General features: G+C 41.3%; 1 protein-coding gene and 1 non-coding gene across 2 annotated transcripts in view; one reads left to right on the forward strand and one right to left on the reverse strand.

Annotated features, from left to right (window-relative positions):
* Positions 1-3,970: 3,970 nt before the first annotated feature.
* stk32a (serine/threonine kinase 32A) overlaps positions 3,971-26,330 on the reverse strand; it is a 45,957-nt gene continuing 23,597 nt past the window's right edge. The window contains exons 6-13 of the mRNA XM_028422348.1: positions 18,893-18,930; positions 15,595-15,684; positions 13,470-13,573; positions 11,891-12,007; positions 10,839-10,964; positions 9,588-9,716; positions 5,071-5,135; positions 3,971-4,493 (exon numbers count right to left, since the gene is read on the reverse strand). Coding sequence (XP_028278149.1) covers positions 4,376-4,493; positions 5,071-5,135; positions 9,588-9,716; positions 10,839-10,964; positions 11,891-12,007; positions 13,470-13,573; positions 15,595-15,684; positions 18,893-18,930 — 787 coding nt within the window. The 3' untranslated portion in view covers positions 3,971-4,375. The remainder of the gene's footprint in view (positions 4,494-5,070; positions 5,136-9,587; positions 9,717-10,838; positions 10,965-11,890; positions 12,008-13,469; positions 13,574-15,594; positions 15,685-18,892; positions 18,931-26,330) is intronic.
* trnat-agu (transfer RNA threonine (anticodon AGU)) lies at positions 14,490-14,563 on the forward strand. Its single transcript has one exon. It is a non-coding gene; the product is annotated as a tRNA-Thr (tRNA).

Consider the following 26,330-nt stretch of genomic DNA (forward strand, 5'->3'; position numbering starts at 1 on the left):
AAATAACATTGCAAGAAATTACATTTTGCATTTGCTTACTGGCTGCTCCTGTAATACTAAAATCATAAGAGAAGAAGGAAAAATATCACAATAATAACAATTGTCTCTTTGAATGGGGAGCTTTGCAACTGAGGAAAAAAAAGAAAACAAATAAATAAATGCAATGAAACAAGTAATAAAAACCTGCTTACAGATTACAGCTTTTCACCTCTGGCTTTACGTTTTTTCATTCCTGGCCAACTGGGCAAAAGACCATCATTCCCTTCAAAGCCCTCTAACGCAACGCAACATCAGCCTGATTATAACTGATCCCAGCTTGATTTACCTAAATACTCTGGATCTGATTGTGTTGAGGGGTGTGAGGGTTGCTCTTTTTTTTACATCTCTGCTGTCTCCTGATAAGGCAGAGGATTGTAGTGCAGTAAGGGAAGCTTTTATTGAGTTGTTGCCCCGATGTGGGGGGAGGGAGGGATGGAAGGTTTGCCATTTTTTATTTGGCAGGTTGTGGTTTGTTGTATTTATGTTAGTTTGACAACCTTTGTTACTGTTTTTTTTTTACTGTTGTTTTCCTTTTTTACTGTTGTATCAAAACCCAGAAATGGCAGGTCAAAAACATAAGGTGTGATGTGGAAGTATGAATTGTTTCCTGAATAAACATGAGTTGCAACTTACTGATGTCTGTTGTTTTTAATTCTCTTTCACACACAAAAACATATAAAAACAAGTGTGTTATATATAAAGGGTATATATATATATATATATATATATATATATATATATATATATATATGTGTGTGTGTGTCTTAATTAACCACTAGTGTTGTTTGTGTTGTGCCTGGAAAGTACAAGAAAATATGGCAAATCAATAAAAATGGTCAATGCCACCTTCTAGCAAATTAATAGTTTGATTGATGTAAAATAAAACATTTTATTGTATTTTATTTCATTTTATTTCATTTTATGCAAACTAAGTTTAATATCCTGACAATAAATCCTAATTGCAATACCAACTTGCAGCCACTATGGGGCATTGCTGACTCTCCAACACCGGAGGCAGCACTTCCGGTTTGTAATCAACGCCAGGTGCCTGTCATGCTAATGGGCCTACAGGCTTTGCTAAATAACAAACAAAAAGCAAAGCTGAAGTGTTGTTAAAGAGTTCGTTGGTGCCCACAGAGTGACTCTCAAAGCACAGCTGCACGCAATCAAACATGACGGAACTATGCGCAAACCTGCTTTTTAATAAGTTCAGCCTTAAGGTGGAGTTATTTTATGTCCTCTGCTTTTGAAGTTGTAGCTGTAACATTAGGAGAGTAGCGATGAAAATACATTTCCACATTAATTGCGCAGTTGTTTTATGGCGCTGAGTGAAGATGGAAGAATCCAGCAGGACGCACAGGTATGTCACATCTTTCCCCCACCCGCCTTCTCTGTGGCAGGATATTGGAGTGCACAGATTTCAGGATGGTGCGCAGACAGAATCTAACTGTAAGCTTTCATAGTCGGTGATTACAGTAACAATCCAATTAACACTCCATGCAGCGGTAAAACAGCTGCATGGAGTGTTAATTGGAGAGTAAATGTCCCATCACATTGTAGAGATTATGTCAGATGACAGAGAAGAGGATCATAAAATGCAGCAGTGTGTGTGCTGTAATCATACATTGCCCTGCAGATTACCAAAGACATGAAATCTTTGTGTATATGATATAAGATGCTGCTTTTACATGCTGTGATGCCAGACAGATTGTGAAAGCATTTATCAACTGAAAGTACCTCCCCGGGCCATTAATGTGGAAAAGTGCTGCCTCAGCTCTGAACACATGCCTTCTAGATGACCTAGAGAAGTGGTGGTCTCAAATGTGTAAATGTGAGTATGTGTGGGGAGGAGAAAGGCAAATAGTGCATGTCAGATGCTGAGAGTGCATTATCAAGAGACTAATTAGGAAGAAAAAACTATTAACAGCAGAGCAATGTGAAGATAAACAGCTTCCAATGAAGCTTTATGTTGCTCTTTCATTGCTTCCTGTGCCTTGGAGTGACTGTACTACCTGTCAGTCAACACTAGGGGGCAGCATTATGTTTAGGATACATAGACATAAAGTGAAATAAAGCCACAAGTCAGACTGGTTTCAGAAAAAGAACGTTATTATTTAAGGCACACCTTAATAGTTTGCAACTCCATCACGTTTGAATACAGTAAACACACAGTGACAACTGAAGAACAACAAAACCTTAGAATAGGGGTGAAATTCACTTCACAGGTGTTGAAACAAATGTGTTCTCAGATTCATTATGACTTTTTTCTTTAAAAATTGTATAACTGTGGTCAAATACTATTCGTCTGTGATACCTTCACACCTCTGTCATATGATTATCAATCTTTAACTTGATGCTACAAGCTAGAACAAGATAACATTTACAAATGGTGCTGACTCCAGCCGCACCTTAACTATCTCACTGCATCTTATACAACTTCTACAGAAAACCACCTTTGGAGCTGTAAAAGTACACAATGACAACAACAACAACAATAACAACAACAGCAACAGCAACGACAACACAAAGGTAAGTCAAAACTTTGTACCAGTCTTCAATAGAAAAGTGCCAATAGTAATGAGAGTGAAATAGGTTTTAACTGTAATTACAAGAGGATTGAGTTGTATTGGAGCTAGCTAGACCCAAGTCAATAGATGGACTATAGGCATTAGTAGAAATCACATTAAGTACTTATTGTGAAAAAACGTTGTTTTTACTAACATACTGTACACATACAGTTAAGGGAACCAGCTGTGTGCCATATCTGTGGTGTAAGGCATCCCTCTGCACATCTCAGAGGCAGGTGTGGTTTTAAACAGCAAATCGTACAGTATGAACAACAGGAGGGGGAAGTGGGGGGGTTGTCTTTATATTTATTATTCTGGTGCTGAATTAGCATCGAATGCCGTCTGCACAAGAAGACGGCAGACTGTAAATGTGTCTTTCTACTGTGGAAGCAATTAACAGCGAGTGTACAAATTTACAGACTTATCTGGTGGCACGTACGTAATTGGCTGTGTTGGACAATAAAAGAGGAAGGACGTTTAAAAGAATGTTGGACAAAAACAGATTTCAGTGCAGACATTAACTGAAAACCAAAAAAAAAAAAATCTTATCTCGGAGTCGGCTTAATCCTCATCTATAAAACCCTTCCCTAAGGGAATAAATATTCACTCACAGCTTTATTTTTTTTGTCTCTCTGTGTATAAATGCTACACATCATGAAGAAGCATGTGCAAAGCCAGGTTCAGTGCAGAACATATAACATCTACCACGTACCTTTTCTAGCTATAAAGACCCCAGTTAGCAGATTGAGGCAAAGATCAGTGTTTGTGTGCCTGAGCTTCTTCATTAGAAACACATTTTGAATAGCTGCTTCTTATTCTTTTTCACAAATTAAACTATATGCAAGACAGGGGAAACTTTGCCTATATCTGCTCTATCACTGGAACTGGGAAAATACAGCAAATACTGCAATTCTACCATCTTTGTTAGCTTGACTAGCAAAGCTCAGCATAATAACCACTACATCTTTGTACCTGCTGCAATGATAAAGCGAGCCATTCATGCCTAAGCCTACAGTTCAGCTCCGTGAATTCTACCTTAGAGGAATCTGTGGTTGCCATCTTAAGAAACCTAGAAAATCCTAGTGTCATGCTCATGAGCCCTGTCATTTAGAAGAGATGGAATAAAAGCCATCCACCCATGTGTTATTTAATATGCTGTGTGTTTCTAGCCAATTTTTGGTGAGTCAGTTTCCAAGTTGTTATATTTAAATAACCATAATTGACCAGAAAATGGCTCTCTTAGATTAAAAATCATTTTCCTTCCCTTGCAGCAGCAGCAGCAGCAGCATCAGCAGTAGCAGTAGAAGCATGTATAGCTTTCGGTCAGGGTTGACCAGCTGAGCAGGTGTGGCATTATCTCCCTATTTTTTTTTTGGCAGAGAAGTGACTTTTCACTTCAGCATGCTGCCCAGAGTAGAAGCTGAGCAGACATTAGAGCACCAGAGGGATGTATGGGAGCGTGCCATGAGTGACACTCAGCTGAGAGTCATCCTTCTTGGTGACAGGGGGGAAAGGGAAAGGGGAGGAAAGAAAGACCAGCTCTGGCATTGCTGCTGCTTCAGGAGTCCATTTCACTCCTGCAGCTTTGGAGTTCTTTTCGGCTTCTGTGAGTGAAGTGATGCACACAGTGCTGCGTTTGTGTAGACGATGTAGGAACATGGAGGACCAGTTCCAAGTGCCTGTGCTGACAATAGGTGTCTGAGTGTAAACAGCTGATCTACAAGCTATGGGCAGGTGCTAGTGTTGAGAGAAGTCTTGAGTCACGGGACCTATCCTGATAAGAAGGCAGCTGGCTCCACATTGTTGTTCTGTCCATCTTCTATTGCCTTGTTCTTCTCACTTATGGATAGCTCAGAGGACTCGGAGTCCACCAGTGCTTTTCTTGATCTGTGGAGAAAAGAACATGTCTTATTTCTGCAGTTCTTTGAATGGCCACAAGAGGCTGGCTTCAAAACTGAGCATATTTATTCTTATAAAACATCAAATATTAAATGTTTCCTGTAATGTTATAATTGAGTTATAGGCTTGGCTTCATGCTGCATGAGTAAACATTGCGCCTACATTTACTTATGCAAATCAGCGATGACTGTTGTTTGTTTGACTTTACTTTAATTTATTCAGTTTTGCATTCACTTCGAGAAACAGCATATCATCAACATGGGACACACACACACACACACAAACACTCTCCTTGCCAGTCACTGTGTTTCTGCTTTAATCACACACCCACATCCTGCGTTCGGGCCAGATCTTCAGCCACAAATAGACACTTTACTGTCCTCTCACACCATCCTACATGCTTTCACTAGCCAGCAAGGAAAACTGTTTCCTTCACTTTAAAAACTACTGAACATCAATGTAAAATTGTAGCCTTAATTTGAAAAAGCATCATTGTTTGGGGAATCTTTTGCAATAAGACAGTGTAGTTGGTGTGTGTGTGAGAGAGAGTGAGAAGGATACTAACTTTTCTCTGTTGAAGACAATAAAGTCTCTCTGGACATTGTCCAAACGCTGCTGCAACTGTCCATTCTGTTGGAGAGGTAAACAGAACAACATCAGATTATTAGGGACTTGTTAAAAAGGGAACAGACCTCTATTATTATTATTGTTCTAATTCTTCTAGTGAATTTAAATGCCCAAATAAGGGCTTTGTTGTCCTTTACAGGGAGGAAACATAGAGTTGTACAGTTTCTTGTGGCATACTGTACACACCTCATGCCTTTGTCCTTCAATAGGCTAGTTTAAGGAAATGACCTAACTTTAGAGGATGTTTGCTCCAGTGTCTCCACCTGCTTTGTGTACTCATACATATTTGGCCCACTTAATCATGTGAGAACACCCGGCTGTGTCATACCAGGCTGTCCTCACACTACTGGAGAGCCAAGACAAGTAGACAGGTGCTTTCTCACTCTCTGGAGGAGGCAATGAGGAGAGAGATCATGGAGATACATCATCATCATGACACTCTACACTGTGTGTGTTAGAGAGAAAGAGAGACACAAACTAGAATAGAAAGACTTTTATAATCTCTAAATCATTAACTTTAAGGGTATTCTCAATACAAGGCTGAAGGCTCACACATGTATAAGCATGTGCTGCTCCCCCTCAAAGCTCAGGCAGATTGGCCCTCAAAACTCCAAAATTGCTGACTTCCTGCCCGGAGCTGTCAGTCACACAACCCACAGAGAGGTTCTGTACAGGTGCTGTCACAGTCGGGGAGCTGCCACTGGCATCCAAAAGCCTTCAACTCATTTAGAGCAGGAAGACTGAGAGGAGAGTGGAGAGGCAAAGCTCACGACGAAAGCAGAAGGACTTGAGTCATTTTTACACAATTGTACAAATTTACGAGCATGTTTAGGAGGGAGGGATTAGCGTCCATGCACATGGACCTGTGGGGTATACAGCAGATTCAGATTCACTGTGTGTGTGTGTGATGTAGAAAGGACAAAGAAACAGGCAGACACAAAGAAAGGAGTGACACAGTACTGCACATCATCTGTCAAATATGAGTTATACAGTGGATGTGAGGCATAAAAAAAGACATGATGGATGGGACATATGATCATCTCTCCCTGGTGCTGTCACAAGGACAACACAAACACAACCTTTGGATTGCCTTTCTAACACTGCATATGTACAAGTGTGTAGTTCAAGAGAACTCAACAACGACTGACATTTGGTTTCGAAGGACTAACACACTCTTATTGGTATCTTGTTGGATGTCTGTGTTTTGAGAGCATCTGTTGTCATTTTCAGATACACAGGTAGAGCTCAGTTTTTGCATCCATCTTGGTTTTTGGCAAGCACATCACAATAGATGCTTCTCCTACATTTGGAGCTGGTGCCAAATATATGAAGACCAACCAGATTATAAACACTGAGATGTGTTTAATACTTTCTCCTCTTTTGTTCTTCAACATTTCTCTACATTGTATAACAGAATTTCTCTTGGCTTCTGTACTGAATACACTGGTTAGTTTGAGCCAATTGTTTGCCTACTTTGTCTTGATCGTTGATGGTCTGGTGGAAATTAGTGAAAGCTTCCTTTAAGATGGTGTAAATAGGTGGATGGATGGATGTATAGAGAGATGGTGATAGAAAATGATGGCCTCTAATGAAGCTGTTAAAAGAAGCCCTTGGCCTTTGAAATGGCTTTAACTGTAAACAATTGACTACTTGTTTATCTCTCTCTGACTCTTCTTCTCTCTTTATTTGATGTTTTTTTTTTAAAAAAGACAGTTCAGAAGCTAATTGCTAGATTAAACTTTCCATTTAATGAGACAAACCAAAAGGGAGTACTCTGCTGGATGGCAGCCCAGAAGGGACAATTCTCAAGGTCCAGATTTCTCAGGGGCCACATGTCTCTGTATGTGTGTGTGTTTATGAAAGAGCGCATCTGTGCCATTAATTCTGAAAGATTAAATTGTTAACAATGTTTGAAATAATATTTAATGGGGGATAGTAAAAAGAAAGGAGGATGCTCGAACTTGATCTCATATTTTATTTATTATATACTTTATTTCAGCTGTTGAGTGTAAAATCTATGCAGAACAACATGTTCTTTTTGAGCTATACAATGGTTCAGCAGTGTCTGGTGATATTCATGCTTTCAAATCAAAGCCTTTGACTCTGCACTTTTAATCAGTGGCACCCATGGAGCTCATCAGTCGGCCAATGGTCCGTCAATTTACATGACTCTAATACTAATTAAATGATTTTACATTATATCTATGCAGCTTCTGTTTACCTAGCAGTAAGTTGATCAATTCCTGTGCTACAACTTCGTCAGGAAACCTTGACCATTACCTTTTTCCCAACTCATGCGTTTATACCATTATATGTAACTTTTATTGATTTTTGGCTGCTTAAAAGACTGAGACACTGGAAAAGAAAAAGGAAGCTATAGTCACAACGGTGTCACAGGGTTGATGTGAACCTAGGTCAAGGTCCGGAGGTTGTCTAACAGGACACAAAGCTCTTAAAAGAGCATAGCCATGTAATGAATTTAAGGTTGTAGCTTCTTTAAGATGGCTACACACACACACACACACACACAGACTTTTTTCAGCTTGTATCTGTTCTGTTATTTTGATTGTACATTCAACAAATAAATTCAATTAGACACGTTTCCAGTGTATCTCATACATGCAGTAAATAATAAACTTGAATGACACCTCTGATTAGGAAAGAGGTGTGTGTGTGTTCGAGAGAGGAGTGTGCCAATTTATTTTGTTCACACAGCACAGGTCCAATTTTCTGCTGTATATTATCAGTGATTTAATTGCACTAATTCCATGCTACATTATGAGCGTAGCAGTGACAGAGAGGGAGCGGCAGAAAGATAAAAGAGCAGCTCGAAAAAAATTGATGAGGAACGGCGGGGGGAGAGCGACGTGTAGACGGCATTGTGGAGAGAGTCTGAGGACAAGGGAGGAGAGCGAAGGTTGGGAAAAGAGAAGACAAGAGGAGGAATATGCAAAAAGAATACAGAGCAGCCCTGGGGTAATGAGTAAGAAGCAGGCTGGGACAGGCATTAGGGCAGCTTTCTTCATTTAATATTGATCTGCTCGGCTTCAGCAGTGCTGTACAGACATCTCTCTCTCTCCGTCTCTTTCTCTTTCTCATACACATGCATCAGACACTCACTTTCTTTCTTAGCCTCTTTCTTATATGCATCCATCACAAGTGGCCCCACAGGGCCTTGGTAAATGGATATGGTAAAGCACTGCACAAGTGATAAGTGATATTTATAGACAGCAAAGCAAATGTTATCCCTGACAGACACGCAGACCAGCGCACACTGCAAAATATGATGCCACAAAAGGGGTGTTTGGCCACATCGGCTTCAAACAGGGAAACGGACGACTAGACTAGAGTAGGAAAAACTAAAGCTACATGATACTCTTTATAGTTTTAAATGTTTACAGTTTCGTCTGGCTGTACGCTCTCGCTTCATCTACCTCCATAAACATAACATAACGTTCCCCGGAAAGGCTGCTGTCATTATTTTATTAGAATAGGTGGCATTCTCTTTGTCTGAACGGGCCATCGGATGACAAATGCCGTCTAGCTGCACAGTAAGATATCACCGATATACAAGCATAGACAAGTCTCCACAAGCAGCTGTCAGCTTTCATAAAACATGGAGCACTTTGGGGCCAGCTCTGACTTCTTATTGCAAGCTGGCAAAGTACGTGCTCCAGAGTCTAGACTGCACAAATGGCTTCACTTTTCTTAGAAAAGACTTCCATAAACTGTTTTAATGTGACAAACACCGGGAGAAGGGCCAAACTTACTGACTTGGTAATGTTACATGAGCCACAGATTAGCTTGCATGCCAGTTTTAATCACGATTTAAACTCGGCATGCAAGTAAATACACATCACTTGATGCCTTTGGCCTTAAGATTTGACAAGTGCAAAAAAAAGAATCAAGGTTTTCAGTATCACAGTGTGTTAATGTGCACGTTTCTTCAAGGTCTGACTTGACCGGATGATCAAATTAACCTTTACTGTGTGTGTTTTTTTTTATACATACACACCACAGCTGATTTATGTTAGAAACAAATGGACACAATAAAACAGCTAGGTGATTTAAATCTCTGTCTTCCCGTCACACACATCGCAGTCAGGCAGCCTATTTATTTCAGTTGAAGGTGAGGAAGAACAGAGCTCTAAAATGTGTCCTTGGCTTTCTTAATGGTGCTCCAGACACATTTAAAAGACAAACTAAGGAGCAAGTTATCACCTGTAACTGGGCCAAATGGAACCAGCTTTAATGAATGATGATGAGCACTGAGAGGGTGAGAGACACTTAAAGAGCTACTTACTGTGACATACACATATGCCAAGGGCACACTAAACCAAAATAATAATCCTAAGGGTTTCAATAGGGCTCTTGCACCATTCGGTGCTCGGGTCCTAATAACTGAGTGAAATCCCTTTCAACACGTTTTTTTTCTCCCTGTGTGTAAAAGCTTACCTGTGGAGACTCATCAGACCCCTGGTCCCTGGTCTTTCTAGCAAGCCTTTTCTTCTTCTTGTGCAGAGGTTTAGACTCCAGGATCATTTCCTCCAGCTCAAATGTGGGGTCACAGTTCAGCCTTCGCCTCTGTTGATACACATAAAGCCAGAATTTAATCAAAGGGAGAGGGGTCATGTTTTTATAGAAGTACGTACAAATACTGACATGTTCCAGATACCAGTGAATTGCTGACATCTCCATTACAAAAATGTAATATGATATAGAATAGTGCTAATTTAAAGGGAAGGATTGCAACAGAATATATAAAAAAAAATAACAAAACAGTGTCTTCAAGCATTAATTGTCTTTAAGATGGGAGATGGGCCTGTAATTAGACAGAGAGACACTGTCAATTCCCTATTGATCCTCTGTGCTTTTCCACTGCTGTGCCAGCCTGACCGCTGGGGCTACCTGCTGCTCTGCAGTCACAATAGACTCAAAATTAGATCAAGTCATCTAGTTATCTATTTACCTCCAACAGTAATTCTGTGTTTTTTCAGCTCTGGCATCGAGCATTGACGGTCACCTTTACAGGAGAGTTTATGTGCTGCTCCATCATTATGCTCTTACACAATACTTCTAAAGGCAATTGTATAAATCTAAATCACATTTACCGAGGTCGCAACACACAAGGACTCGCACGCAGTCCTTGTGTGCTGCCAGCTGTACTGTAAGAAACTGGCACTACATCAGCCAAGCAGCTTGACGTCCAGCCTGATAACATTATTACATTGAAGCACCCGACTTGTCATAATGACCCACGGACCACCTGTACAGCTGCAGGTAGACTTGCTTTCTCTGTTTTTTGACTGTAAAGTAGGCGTGCTGCTTTAGCATCTGCCTCTGTGGGGGATCCCACCCAGCAGGGGGCGGTGTTTACAGTCTGAAAAATAAAGAGTGGCTCTACATTTTTGTTTGTACCCTTAGGGGAAATGCTGGTGTGGGAATAAGCATCAGAGAACAGTAGATGAGAGGATTGGTATTGCATGGAGAGATTGTATTCTAAAATGTTAAAGAACTAAATGACACCTTAAGAAAGCTCAGTTCTCAGGCACTGGCTACAAATTAAAGCAGTGGACTTATTTAAGGGGAATATAGGGTAAAATAGTGAAAGTGTCTTATCTCTCTGTGTGTATCTGCTCTTTTCGGATGTCAACATTTTGTGGTGTTGCACAGTGAGGCAGTGCTGAATTTCTTTCTGATACTCACATTGGGAATAAAGCCTGGAGGAACTTGTTTGCTGAGCACAGCATCCCAGTTGACGTCTGACATGTAGTCCAAATCCTGTAGCTCTGCTAGACAGGAAATGCGCTTCTGGACATCTATGCAGAGCAGCTGAAGGAGACAAAAAGGATAAGAGTAAGAACAATTGCCTACGGGAAGGCATGGCCGAAAAGTTAGCGTCAGAGTCCCACTGAGGCACGAGAACATGTTTACCCTTAAGGATGTGTCTGAGAATGAGGATACAAGGACAAAGGGGTTGAAGGTGGATTAAGATGATGGGAGGGAGAGAGGGAGGTAAAGGGTAACACTGGGAGGAGGAAAAAAAAAAAACATAGAAAGCAAACGGTGATGAGGAGAATTCAGTGGGCTGCGTAGCATGGCAGACAAAGGACAAATAAATTGGCCATAGAATTCTTCTCTTACATTCTCACTTTTCAGCTCTCCTCTTTCTCTCTTTCTACCATTCATTCCCACACACACACACATACACACACATACATGCATCTGGAATGCCAATGAGCTTAGAGGAGTCTGAGCACGAAGCAATGCAACAGTTTGACTGCAGTGGATTGCTGCCAGAACCAAAATGCTACGACAACAATGCATCACAATAAGGACAATACACTGTTAGCAGTTAATTAATGGCAGACTTGAGGTTTCAAGAGTAGACTAATTACATTAAAACACTATCATCTAAATCACTATAATCAAGTAGTGATATTAATAGTGTGCATTCGCACGTTTTTCTGTTGACTCTCTTTGTTGTACAGTTACACTCTGACTCACCGACACACATTTCAGTCCTGATTGTACTTGATAATTATCATTCAAAGCCACACTGCATGCACGTGGGATGCAACAATGGAAGTGACCCCTAATTAAGATTCAAACTAAATGCCAGGTATGAATAATTGTCTTCCCAGGGGGGCATAAAGATTTTAAACATTGACGAGAAATTTCCTTAAAAAGTAGAGAAGACAAAAAGAGACAAATCCATATTATTCTCTGCTCGGTTTCTACCTGTACTACTCATTTACCTTTCTGAGAAGAGACTTCATCTCCAAAGACCAGGCTGCCGGGTAACTAGGATGGACCTTGTGGAACGTTTGAAGGATCTCATTAGCTGGTGTGCTGGATCTCATCACGTATGGTCTCTGAAATATGGAGAGGGGAAAGAAAAAGACAACTTGTATTCACAGTCATGCACTGCCTGGAGGATTTTTTTGCTAAATGTGTCTTAAAGTTTGCCCTCTCCTTCCCTCTCTGTCTCGCTTTTTCATTTCTCCTTGTGTTCACCTTGCATGGACCCATTTTCTGCCCTGATGAGGACAAATGACTGTTATGACTGTACAAAAAGCAGCCAGTATGACCTCTTGAGGCTGTGTAAAATTTCATGTTACCATGGAAACGATAGAGAAGCATATTGCAAATGCAGATTTAAGACAGTATCTGTCTGGTTTAATCTAACATTAGAAAAAGAAAAAAACGCCATGGAGACAAAAAGAGGAGGAACTTTGTCACAGTGACCGGCGCTGGAGTTATCCAAACCAGAGCCTGGTCAGACCGAGCAGGGGACATGGTCATAAAAAGGTGTTAAATGCTTAAATGAAATGGATCAATGTATGTAGTGAGAAGAGCTTAAAAAGAGAGTTGAAGTAAAGGGTGAGAGGGGATCAAAAGACGCCTGCAGCCGGATCTCACTTTTCAACAGCCGAATAAATCTACACATTCTACAGGCTAGTTTTTACACCCTGAATATGACTTTTGCTTTAGAAGAGTGTTGAAATGTGGCAGTCGGAGAAAAGTGTGAGAAGCAGACGAGGGAGATGAAGTGAAAATGAATGTCTTGGTGGAAGGTGAGGGTGGTGAAAGTAAGTACGGTGGGGAGCTCAAATCTGTGGCATTTTATGAAATTTGGTGTGAATATGTGTTAACAGACCTCTCCTGAATAATATGTAGCTTGGAGGTCAGTCAAAGGACAAACATATATTTAGGAAGTGACATAAAGCTTGATGGTGGACTCAGGAGAGAGAAGGATATAATTGAAGGTCAGCAAGAGGACAGATGAGGTAAAATAAGTGTTAACAGTGTTAGGAAGAGGGGTGAGGGGCTCTAAAAATGATTTCAGAAACACTTCACGGCAGCTTCAGATCGGTTTCAGGAGTTCCAGGTTGCCGTCATTGTAGACGGAGGTTACGGCAGTTTGTGCAATCATCATCCTGAAATTTGAGAGGAGCTACTGCAGCTGCAGTCTAATTTGAGTCCACAGTGACCACACCACTTTCAGACTAATAGATTGAGTGAAAACATTATGTCCTGTGTTTATATCCGTGACATCAGAATTAAACAGATGGGACCAGCAGTTATATATAACAATCAATTCTAATTATATGGCTCTTGGAATAACTTAAATCTCATTGTCCTGCAGCAATTTGTCTCACACCATGACTAAACAATTAGGCACCTTCCCAGTAAGGTCAGCTGAAATGTAAAATTCAGTTATGGTTTCATTCTTTTTTTTTGGGTAGGATAAAGGATCTGACTTCCTGCTGACATGATTCTTCTAGCTCTCACTTGTAGGTGCCACAATTATGCGTTATTGACTGTCGGAGTTACCTGTCCTCTTAGGAGCTCGTAGGCTGTTATTCCCAGTGACCACCAGTCGACAGAGAAGGAGTAGCCAGGGTGGGACCCCTCAAAGGACTGAAAAAGCTCAGGAGCTGAGGGACAGAAAATATAATAATCACATTTCAGATATATGAACATTCTTATTTTAACTATTTTAGCAGTTATATTAGAATTTGTTGTGATAGTTCATCCATCTGTTTTCATAAACCGCTTGACCTGAATGGGGTCATGGGGGTTGGAGCCAATGCCAGCTGTCAACGGAGAGAGGCACAGAGATCCCTGAACTGGTCGTCAGTCTATTGCAGGGCCAACATAGACAAACAACTATTCACACTCGCACCTACTGCCTACACCCAGGCCCTGTTCACACTGGAGCAAGTCAATCCAGCTAGAGTAGGATTGTATCCTGTTTGTTGTCCTCCAAACCACTAGGTGGTGCCTCGTAATATACAAAGTCCGTTCAGGCTGCTTGGCGCATGCATTGTGTGTTTTGATGTTGAGAATCTTCATCAACATTGTGTGTTTTCTTTGTCCCGTGTCGCTTGTTCTTTTGTTCTTTTGTTCTTTTCGGTTCAAAAATCAGTTTATTCCTTTGTAGCCCTGTCGAAAATAAACTTATTGCAAAGCTGTCGTAGTTGGACGGTTGTTTACATACGCCTTTTGTACGCAACCCGGACACTGTCCCGTGAACCGGAAGTATTAGGCCGCTGAGCCACATTTGAGCTAATCCGGCTAGATCCACCTCCGAGAGGTGGATTGAGATATATCCGGATATATCCTGATTCGCATTGTTCAGACTCTGAAAAAAACTATCAGGATATATCCAGATACAGCCCGAATCCCTCTAGCTGGATTGATTTCCCCAGTGTGAACGGGGTCTAGAGTCCCCAATTAACCTAATGACCACGTCTTTATTATGTGGGAGGAAGCTGGACAACGCCCATGTGCAAACTGCTGAAAGGGCCTTAGCTGGATTCGAACCAGGAACCTTCTTGCTTCTTGCTACGTGGCGCCGTGGCTTAGTTGGTTAAAGCGCCTGTCTAGTAAACAGGAGATCCTGGGTTCGAATCCCAGCGGTGCCTTTTGTGGGCAGCAGTGGCTCAGTGGTAGAGCAGGGTTGTCCAATAACCGGAAGGTTGGTGGTTCCATCCCAACTCCTCCCGAGTCACTGTTGTGTGTCCTTGGCCAAGACACTTTACCTGCATAGCCTCCAGTGTACTCACTGGTGTATGGCGCTCTTTGGGCTGCCTTAAGCAATTTCCCCATTGTGGGACTAATAAAGGTTTCAAATTTAAATTTAAAAAGTTGTCCCTAAATAAAACATGCCAAGCTAAAGAAATAGCGATGTTGAGTTGTAATATAATTTTAAATCGCCCATGACTCATCTCTTCCCTCTGTGAATCTTTATCTGCATTACAGTCAAGATTATGAGATATGTAAGATATGCAAAGCCCTCCTCCTCGTCTGGTTTGTTGTGCTTTCTTGTTGAGGAAAAAGTGCAGTTTATCTTCAGTCGCCTCGCCTCTATGAAGAGTTAGAGAGAGACAGAGATGGTCGGGGGCTGTGTTTTTCTCAGAGTACCCATGAATTATCTATCATACCTCGCCTAAAATCCACTCACACATGGTTACAGAATCCTTCTCAATCATGAGCACATGCAAGGGTAAAAAAAACAGGCATACACAAACAACACATGCATAAACACACACACACACACATGCTGTCTCATCATTCAATACCTCCCCCCCGAAATCCTGTTAGCTTCCATCAGATCTCTCTCTCGAGCTAAATCTATCAATGTGATCACTACATGGAGGGCGACTGCAGCTGGGCTGGAAAGGATAAGTGGCATTTTTATAGATGCAGTGTTGCTTTAAAACTGTTTATGCTTCCATCCCTCAAAGTTTACAATAAAGTAGTGGGCTGTTTATTGTCTCATTGCAAACATTTAAGTGGCACTACAAAAAAGCTATTTTCTATTCTTAAAATGTCGAATTAACTGCATAGAAATTCAAAACTGGTGACTATTGAACGCCTATGATTTTGTATAAATTAAGGTCATAGGTTCATTTCTAACCTCTGGCCTGCCTTGTCAGAAATGTGGTTTTCTTACCCATGTAGGGTTTGGTCCCAGCAATGGATGTTGCTTTAAGGTCTTCTTTTACAATAGCTGCAATGTTGAAGTCCGTCAGATGGACATGCCCTGCAGAACAGAGTGACACAGAGCATGTTTTAATATACATTTACAGCATCTCTCTTATGTGCATTTTAAGATCGGGGAGCATACACATTTAATCTAAGCTCAGCTCAAACATTTACACTCATTGTATTGTAATTACAAATGAGTGTTAAATTTGGAGTCAAACGCTGAAATGTCGGAGTGATTGTTGATAAAAATGTGCATGTTATTATACTGCAGCAGAGGTGGAGGAACAACCTCTGTGTTGTTTCAAAGTCAAATCACTGACCTGTGTCTCACTGTGCTGCAAGATGGCCCAGAGTCTTTGCCATGCACACCGAGCACACAGTAATGAGCTGCATTCAGTGTAAGAGTTTGTGTGTGTGTGCGTGCCGCAGAGTGATTGTTCGGATGAATGGCTGTCCCTGGTTTCCCTACATAACACTTACAGTAGGACCACCACACGAGCTGGGTTTTAAAACATGCAACTGTCAGAATAAGCATTAACAATTAAAAAGAAATCCACCTCTTTTTTTTCTCTCCTTCTATCTCCCCCCCTCGTCTGCTGCAGAGCTTTCTTCCCCTTGTCTTTACTGTCACCATGCATTATCACACATGGTATGTTTTTATTTCCTCCTCTCCTCTGTTTTCCATTTGCCAGCGATAATTTTCTCTATCCTCTTTATTATTATTCATTCTTTTCCCTTCCCATTCGATAAGCCCCATATCTCTCTTCTGCCGCTTTATGCTCCTCTTTCCTTCACCCCTCTGTGTCCTTTGCAGTTTGGGGGACGCTCACACACGGCATTCAGAGATGTGCTGTGTGCACATTGGTGGGAGATTGGATGGGGCTCTGTTGATATAAAGGGACTATTGTTAATGAAGTCACTGATAGCTGTGAGGTGCAGCAGGACTGAAATGTCAGATGATACTTTAAATGACGCTGATGTGAGTGTCTGGCTTCTCTCTCTCTCTCTTTCTCTCTCTTTTGCCTCTTCGCAGCAGACAGATTTAGGACAGATGTTTTGGATAACAGTCAGTGGAAGAAACAGACATCTGTCATCAAAATGTTGGGCTACTAGGCAGAAGTGTGTAGCAGCCACAGGAAGCAGTCTTACTCCTTGGTTCCAGTAGAAGCCTTTTTTAATAAGTAGAATTCCCTACTGTCCGTGCTCATGTCTACAGTAACTGTGTGGACAGTGAATGTTTCAGCGGGATTCCTGGTGGCTTAGTTATCTAACATGTTTTACTGGGATTACCTCCACAACTGTCGAGGTTTGATCCTTAGGTTATGTCATGCTGCCGCATATCTCTTCTAATTTTAATTTCTCTTTGCTTACTGTTACCTCAGACCACCCCCTCACCCCCCCTCCTGCCCCAGATGACAATCGCACACAGTTCTGTACACAGTCAAATCCATTTCCTTGTGATCCTTATCGTTATCTGTAGGGAATTTGTAAAGCATAGCACACGTGCTGCAGACTCCCATTAGTACTGTCTATCCAAAGCCTTTTTGCCAAATCATACAACCACTTGATACCACAGCAGTTTCCTCTTTGTTGTGTTTCAAATGTATTTCTGTAATCCAGCAACAGAAAATGGAAACTTTACTGTCATTTTAACTAACATTACTACATTAGGCACATTAAAGCCATTTTGTTCCTCATATAGATGGATAAGACTACAGTCCTCCTCAGTCAGTGCAGTGATGTACCGTATATTATGCTGGGGCTTTGTGATGCAAAGCCGTTTTCACATCCTACTTTCACAGACTTTGTTTGCATGCACCCACCCCACCATCCTACCTCTGCTGTTGTTTTACAGTGAAAGGGGTAAAGTACAGGTCTGTGCAGCAAACATGGGTAGAGCGTGGGTTGAATTCATGCGAAGGGAGAGAGGTGCTTATTGAGTTTAAAAGCAGAAACCACAGGTGAAAATGTTGTCCTGTTGGAAATCCAGCTGAGGCTGACAAAGCTGCCTCTTTATGTCCCTCCTCCCTCAATCTGTATGTTCTTTTTATCTTTCCTTCCGTCTGTCTCCCTTTGTTGATTCCATTTTACCTCCTTAGACAAATCTTTTTTTTTTCCAAAAATGTTTGCTCATGATTTTCCTCTTTCTTGTCTTATCCTTGTGGATGTCCCCGTTTGCCTCACTCTCTCACTTCTCCCTCTTTCTTTCTTTCTTTGTCTGCATTCAGGTTGTAGTGACAGCAGGGCTGTCATCCTGCATGTCCTCTCAGGAGGCCCAGTGGCCTCTGAGATCTCAGGACTTTCACATGTTTATCTTTATACACATTGTGATGTATAACCTGGAGTGTTTAGGGTTAGGTTGCTTTGTGATGTAAAGCTGTGCATATAGCAAAACAGATGACGAATTGTGTGTGTGTGTTTTGTTTTTTGGTCTCATATGCTAGAGTATTTCTTGGCCAGACACAATAATCTGGAATTTTGAGATTGCTAGGCAACCAGCTGAGACTTTAATTAACAGGACTGATGGGAGTCCTTTTGACCAGACTGATTCTTATTTCTTGTTCAAAATGGCACTACAAATGTAATGATGAACCAACCCTCACTCATATAGGTTTTAGAGCTTATAGTTAAGCCTCCATACAGAAACTGTTTGACTGAGTGGCCTGAACTATAGTATGTCACGACCTCAACCTCACCTAACCCTGGCTCACTTACTTCACTAATGGTCCTGTTGGTGAATAGAAACAAATCCCTTTGACATATTAATGCCCATAGTGTGATTATTGTAACACATGTGGGGACATATCACACCACACCATATGAAATAGTCACTTAATCAATCACTCAGAGCAGGACTTTCCCTAACAGCCCAGAAGAAACATGATGGATATCCTGTTATATCACTCAGTTTTGGATCATTGAAAAGTAGATGCAACTGTCTCCTATTTGGGCCCAAACTCTCAGTGACAGTTTGAGAAAGGAAGTGTTTACTTGTGCTTCTCATATGTTACATTTTTCCAAAATAAATTACAAGGTATTTTTTTTCTCCTTTGTGCTGCGAGGCTGTGAAACTGCCTCTGAGCATTGCAGCTCCTTTGATCTGTGCAAAAATGATCCCAGAGGCTTGAGGTTTGGTGAAATCCTCAGTCAGAAGTAGTTAAAGTCTCCAATAAGTCGGGTCGGGTCAATTCAAAAAAAGTGACTTTTAGTCACATGGTGCCACTTCTTGGCTTCCAAATGATTCATTATAAATGGGTTCTTACCATGCTCGTCCAGGAGTATGTTGTCAGGTTTGATGTCTCTAAAAGAGGGAAAGCAGAGAGTAGAGTTATTATTTGTTTTTATTTGTAGTGGCTTTAATCTGGATTACTTTCCATTTGCACGTGGTTTGTGTCCTAAATATTCAGATTGCAGCGGTATGAGCCATAAAAAGATTTGAAAAGAATACAGTAAAAGACAAACATTCATGAAAAGTACAGTTGTTTTTGTTAAATAATAAAAAAAAGCTAAAGTAGCTTAGTTAAAACAGAAAATAAAAGATGGAGTTGTAGCTGTTTGAACTTCACCACAGTGGAGGAAAATTATAAAACACGACAAAGCACGTACAGGTTCATCAAATGTAAAAAGCCATGTATTTTGAATTTTTAACTATCATATCACATTACATCAGTCAGGGGATCACTTCGTCACTTCACTTTGTAATGATCAACACAATGCTGGACTTGTTTTGTTCCAACATCTTCTATAATAAGCACCCGAAGCTTTGCTGCGGATTGCACCTCCCACAGTTCACCTGTAAATAATACGGTGTGGGTGTTATTTTGTTCGTATTTGCCGCTGATGACGTTTCAGGTTCTGTAGGTGGCAGTCTGCTCTCTGTCTGTCCTTCTAGCGGGTGCATAGATTGCTCAAATTAATTAGTCTCCAAGTCTCCTACTTATTCTGAACAAAGCACATTTCTGCAAAAACAAAACACATCCAGCCAATTTAATACCCAAAATTGAATGCACAAATCACCAAATGTAAATGCTTCAAGGAGGTGAGTGGACTGTAAACATGAATCATTCCCCTTCAAAAATGGACAACTTAATACCTCAGATGGAAACTTTAAGAGTCTGCCAGGTGTGCGATGAAAACAAATGATAATGCATTTGAGAGGGAAGACGGAAAAGCAGGTTAAGTTGTGGGAGTAGCTGAGACACCTGAGAAGGGGGACAGGTGTTGACTAAGACTCATCCTGAAGTCACAGCTTCTGCTGGTTTCTCATCTGATTAGCACCTGCTTTTTAAATTAAAAGCACCACAATTACACAGCTTGGTGCTGAGTAATGTCCCTCCTAGGACTTATTTTTCCTTGTTGTCACAGCACTCTTCTTCTTTTAAACTTTTAACAGTTATGCACTGCAAAATTCTGAAGAATGTCATATTCTGATAACTATCCTATGACATATAAATGAACGATGCATGCACGAGTGCACTTGTGTGGCTAAAACTTGTGTCAGTGTCAGGGCACAGCGTGTTCTCAGCCTCTCTCTGTTCTCTGGAACATATCCCTACACCTCTAAAAATGCTTTGAACTGCAGAGATGATATTCAATATTCAGAGTCCTTCTCAGATTATCCATTTGTTCTTGATCATCAAATGCAGCTTTCATTTCGATATTACCAGATGAACACATCCTGAGAGGTGCGTATTATGTGTACATTATATGAGATGAGGACATCACGCCATGATTTCTTGAAGTGACTTAATTTTTACTGGCATTTTTTAAATTTATAAAACTACAGTTTAGATTTTCAGTATACATAAATGACAATAGAACCAGCAACAAGTGAGCTGCTCTCTAACACATTGTGCATCCTTGCTGTCACCTAATTATGTCTGCTGCCCCATAGGAACACAGCAGTATTTAGCATATCACTGCCACGCTGACCTGTTGTTTGTGCATGCACATGTGTGTTTCTGTGACGCACACTTGCCGATAATGACAACCTGCAGCATGCACTTTGGCTCTTAGGTGCTCCGGCAGATCGAGTGGCAACGGCCCAGGTGTGGGTGAGAAAGGTCGACCGTGTAACCCTTAATTAGATGGCATTTGCCTCAAAGGATGGCACTAAGGGAGGAAGGAGGAGGGGCTAGTGTCGCTGCTTAAAAAAACAGCCTGTGAGTAAGTGAGAACAAGGCAGCTTCTTTTAGAGCTAAAGGCCACGCTGTCATTGTGAAGCCACACACATGATGACCAGGAGGGGCCAAGACACCTGGCTGCTGAGATAAAGCAAAGCAGCAAGTCTCATTAGCAGGTGGTGCATGGTGAAAGCCGAGCTGTCGAGATAAGAGGTGATGGTGGCGATGATGATGATGATGGTCATGACTGCTTTTTTTCTGACTGTTTCTTCTGAAAGTCATCATTAGCTTGAATGTAGCAAACCTGTAACATAATCCAATGCTGCACTGTTTTTCACTTGCAGGGACCAACATGTAGGAAATGTAGCTTAGGACATTGCAGGTACATTTGTCTCAAACATAACTTCATCTCCAAGTTGCAGATGATGACTTTGACAATGATGTCAATTCGCCATCATCCAGTCTTGTTGTAGTATCTAGGGGAGCAAAGGCCTCAAGCCACTTCACCCAGCTCCTCTCAGAGCATCCTGGGAGATATTATCCCTTTGTAAATCCTGGCTGTGCCTGGTAGACCTTTAAAAGTATGAGCCTTATTAGCAGTATCAGACCAAAGGTGGGTCAGCAGCAGTTCTTGAGGGTATGCACTGCTATCCTGCTGTTTTCAGCTGCTTGTATTACCCTATAGGACTTTGGTGCTATGGCATGAAGGCTTTTATGTTCTTGTGAGCAGAATACTCTGGACAGATTCAGACAAACCCAATCCAAAGAACCTCTTTGTAAAAATGGACGAATAAAGTGTTTCCTTTGAACAGGGAAACCAGGACCTGCCTCTGGAGATAGGTCTGGGCGTAAAGTTTGCCAGCAAGCGGCTGGTAGCAAAACTCAGCCCAAAATGGGGGTGCTGCATAGTCCAGATTAGCAGTGAGGTGCAATGTCTGTCCAGTGGCAGGTAGGGAAACTGGCTTTTAGTATGTGGAACAGTTTATGCTGTCTTATTATGACAATTCACCTTTATTTACCTACACTCACTATAAAAAAATCTGGTAAATTAATTGCTTAAAGAACTATATTGTTAGTATAAAAAGGGTTTCCGGCAAAAACGAGTAAATATTTTATAAACCTCAGAGACTATGCAGACAAGTTAAAATCAATACGGTTTTTTTCTTTCAGTTGTATTCTGTTTAATGATCCATGAATTAAATTCTGTTTTTCTTTCAAAGAAGCTGCCATAAAAAGAACTACCCAGCAATTACCAACTAAAGTCTTTCTATCAAATCCAGTTGTAACAGAAAATAGGTCAGACAGCACTGTAATGATGATGTCAGGGGAAAAGAAGAACAGTGCTAATATTCACAGAATTCTTTTTCTCCTTGACTGTGCTGAGACAGTTTTTACCCTGCCATTCACCTTTTTATGTCCCAGTTTACCAGTACCAGTCCCTGTTCCAATCCTCTTCATTAAGGATTTTTTTACACTATTACTGATTTATTTTAGAGAAGATGTGAGAAACAACTTTTCACCTTCTCCTTTTTTTTAACCAGCTGTTCATTAGCTTAAATAACTGCAATGCACCAACTATTAATGCTGAGAAACAGATGGGTCTGTTGCAGCCTTGATGACACCAGGGCTGTGCGAAGATCAGACTGCTTGGCTCGGTCACACCTCAACCATCTGCAGCCGTTAACAACTTTAAGCAACATGCTTTCGGGGGTGACAACAAAAAGGCATAAAAGATGAAAGAGTGGCACTATTCTGTAATCTGCTTCATAGAAAACAACAAGTCTTTACTTAGACTTGGTAGACTTGTAGCTCTGTGTGTGGGCATCTAGATCTGAAACTGTACTGTGCGCTGACAAGCCAGTTTCTGTCTTTGTAGCACTTCCAGTCGCTGCTTAGGTAGCTTAAGGCAATCAAGATTTAGATTCTGAGTTTAACTAACCAGCATCAATCCTGCTTTTTACTTCTTGCCCTGCAGGAAGCAGTGAAAAGAATACTCACTTTAAAACAATTATGTTTGGCTGACGATCACCAAACTATGAGCCAGAAATTTGTAATCAACAGCCATTCTTTGTCACGGCTGTAGTGCATGAAATTGTCGCCATTTTTGAAAGACATTTCCCAGCCTGACTCCTGTTTTCTTTCCTCTTTTCACTTGAAAAAAGTCATTATGTAAAACTATAATCCATAAGGTGTGAAGTTGCAGAGACAAGGAATGTGATGTATGTATAAAATAAGACATTCAATGATGAATTACAGGTACAGAATTAAAATAAGTTTGATCATTTCAGGCACAGCTGCCTTGCTTCAAGCTCTAGAGAGATGGTGTGCAGAGAGAGAGAGGCACAGACTACAAAGAGTAACTTGAGTGAGTGTAGAATGAAAGGGATGAAAAGAGGGATAGAAAGAGCAAACAATGGAGGTTAAAATTTGGGACTCTCATGATCGAGGAATGTGTGGATGAGCCTGGATGGCTCAGTGCAAACTGATCCTCTTGGCTTTTCTCTCAGTTGACTGACCCTACAAGCTATTAGCAGGATCTAATGGCCTCATTACAGCCTGCTATCAGAGGCAGAGGGGTAACTGAACCCTGTACCTGGTCATACGATACTGCACTGATACTGGAGTGGGACAACACACCTGAGAATGGAGGCTAATACGCACACACAGGTCATGCAAACACAGTCACTCATTCAGATCACATAGGAAAGCATATACATGCTGACTGCCAAGCCTTATGCAGAGACATAATAAGAAAGTATGCATGCCTGCCAAGTTACTTCCATTAGATGGACGTCTGGAGGGATTTTCAGGGTGTAAAATCAGACGTGTTCACACTTGTTTTGACAATAGTGACACAACGGTTGATAACAAAAACACTAAGATACTTGCAAATCTGACAGCATATTTTTTTGGTCTTTATGACTACCTATATTTTTATACATTTTTTTAATTGTTTTTGGACCAATTTTGCAATTAATGGATTGTTCTGGGACATTTAAATATTTGAGTTGTTTTGTACTTTAAAAAACTTGAAAAAAAATCTCCCTGTCCCTGGTTCTCTGGACATAGATTGCTGGCACTTTAATCACAGGCTCTTTGTAGCTCTCTTCTCCAGCCTGGCATTAAAGCAGAGAGCTGTTTGAGATTGTGCCTCTCTCTCTCTGTCACAAAGGAGAGTCGAGGAGCTCTGGAAGCCCCAAAAAGCCCAAAGCTCAGCTACATCACACACTCCAAACAAGCCTTACACACACACACACACATAAAAACACACATCAGTGCAGTAATACACAGTCTGTGCATAGAAGTATGCACACACGCTCACACACAGTGTCACAATCCCTCAGTTCTAAGTACCCGCGCCCACCAGCCATTGAAGAGCGAGTCAGACAGCCGCTGCCTTTGAACGTGAATTGAAAGCTCAACTCGACCCACAGAGGCTAACAGCTCCGATCCAACAAACTGCCGCGTCTCTTGCTCGCCCCTTTCTTCTCTCTGTTAAAAGAAAGCAACTCTGACAAGTGTGAGAGTGGCACAGGTGCACACGTGTGTGTACCTGTCGCCTTGTTTATGCACATTATTTAACATTCTTTTGTGTGTGTGACAGTACCAACTCTTGAGCTGAGAGATGTTTATTTTTTATTAATCCACAAATACTAAGTGTGGCTGGCTGATGAAATTGGCCTTGGCACGTCAGTGGCCTAATATAGAGCTGATATCTGGAAGATGGAGAGTGACATTGAAAGCAGCCAGCCAGCACAAAAAAAACCCCAGACACTGCTATAGCCTAGATATCATCCAGCAACTAACCTCGGCACACTATACAGAAAAAATCATGCCACCTTTATTTTGATAATTCTATATTTATTTATTTAAAGGTGCTTTTTCTATTTTATGGTAAGGGTGAACAGACCAAAGCAGCTCTTAGGGCCATCTTGTTGCGGAAGTCCAACAGCAGCATTAGCTAACCAGCAGTGACGGCTTTGACAATGACTGCCAAAAAACTGATACATGTCCATATTGCCACTGTATGTAGTGATGATGGTGTGAGTCAACAACCAGGGAAGGATTGTCCACGCTGATGCTTTGTCTCATAAGTGGTGAGTGGTCCATTGTGCTGAAACAACAGACACAATGCTGGCATTTGTAGCCACCACTGTGTAAATATGAACTGTGTGGAGGTGATGTGACTCTGTGTGTGTTCTGTCTTACAAGGTGTGCAGGCTGTCCAGCTTAGTCAGATGTTTAGCAGCAGTGCACTGGTTCAGGTCAGCGTCACACTCTGCTGATCGCAGTAAGGGTTGATCAGATGCCCGAATGGTTGGATAGCTTGTACGCCAGGTCTTGTAAGAGAAAAAGTCAAGCACAGAGGGAGCCTGGACTTGTTAGTGCAGGTAGACTAGCTGATAGCAAGTAAACAGGTCAATGGTTCTCTCTACTGCCAGGAGTCAGTGTGATAAGAAGCATGTGACCTCCCTTGTATCGTTGAAAGCTTGGTAGTCATTGTCAAAGCAGTCACAAGATCCTGTTATGCAGGGTGGCAAAGGTGTAAATACATTTGTGATTATTTTAATCTAGCTTCATTGGCAGTGCCAATCCATCTCTTTAATCATGCTACAGCCAGTGTTTCATTTCCTCTTTAAGCGGCAAGTGGTTCGTTGTCTAGAGGCAGCGCTTAACTCTAGTGTTTGTACCAGTGACTGCGTAAGTGAGCTTAATGTGAAAGGAATGATTTTTAAGCCAACATGGCTCCATCTGTTTGACTTTCCCTCTTACAACACTGGGTGTACAAACTGTGAAATGGGTTTCTGTTTCGGGGTGGCACAGTGGTGCACTGATCAGCACTGCTGTCTCACACTAAGAAGATTCATGATTCAAATTTCACGTTTCTGGTTGGAGGTTGCACTGTATCCCCATACCTGCATGGGTTTCCTCAAGGCACTCTGGCTTCCTAGCTCTAGATCTTACATGCAAGATGTGCATGTTAGGTGAACTGGGCACTCTAAATTGGCCACGGCTGTGATTGTAACTGGTTGTTTGTCTCTCTGTGTGAGCCCTGCGATAGACTGGCGACCTGTCCAGGATGTACCCTGGAGGCTCCCCACGACCTTGTACATGACAAAGCAGGGTGAGAAAATCCATGGATGGCACAAAATTGTTGGATGGAAACACATTTGCAGAATCAGTTCTGACGTAGTGTGAGCTCACATATTAGGAAAAGCCTATAATACTAAAAGCAGAAAGTAAACCAACATTAACAAAGTGTGCATATATTCTATAAATTTACAGCTGATGCAAATGTCATTCTTATTTGTAACAACTATTGCCTTACACTGTTATTCAGTGACAATTTGAAGTGGTGATGCACTTTCTTTGAACACCACTGATGAATAATTCACTGAGTCAGAAATATTCATAGAGTGTTACAAATTTTTTTCTACTCTCCACACTCTCTGCCTGGCTCTTTGACTCTTTATCTTTGCCTTCATCTCCTTCTCTCTGCCTCTTTGACTTCCTAAATACTCTGATTTTTGCCAAAATCTCTCTCTCTCTCTCTTGGTTGTTTCCTCCTGGAGGCACA

Source organism: Parambassis ranga, chromosome 14, assembly GCF_900634625.1.
Source record: "Parambassis ranga chromosome 14, fParRan2.1, whole genome shotgun sequence".
NCBI classification, from domain to species: Eukaryota; Metazoa; Chordata; class Actinopteri; family Ambassidae; genus Parambassis; species Parambassis ranga.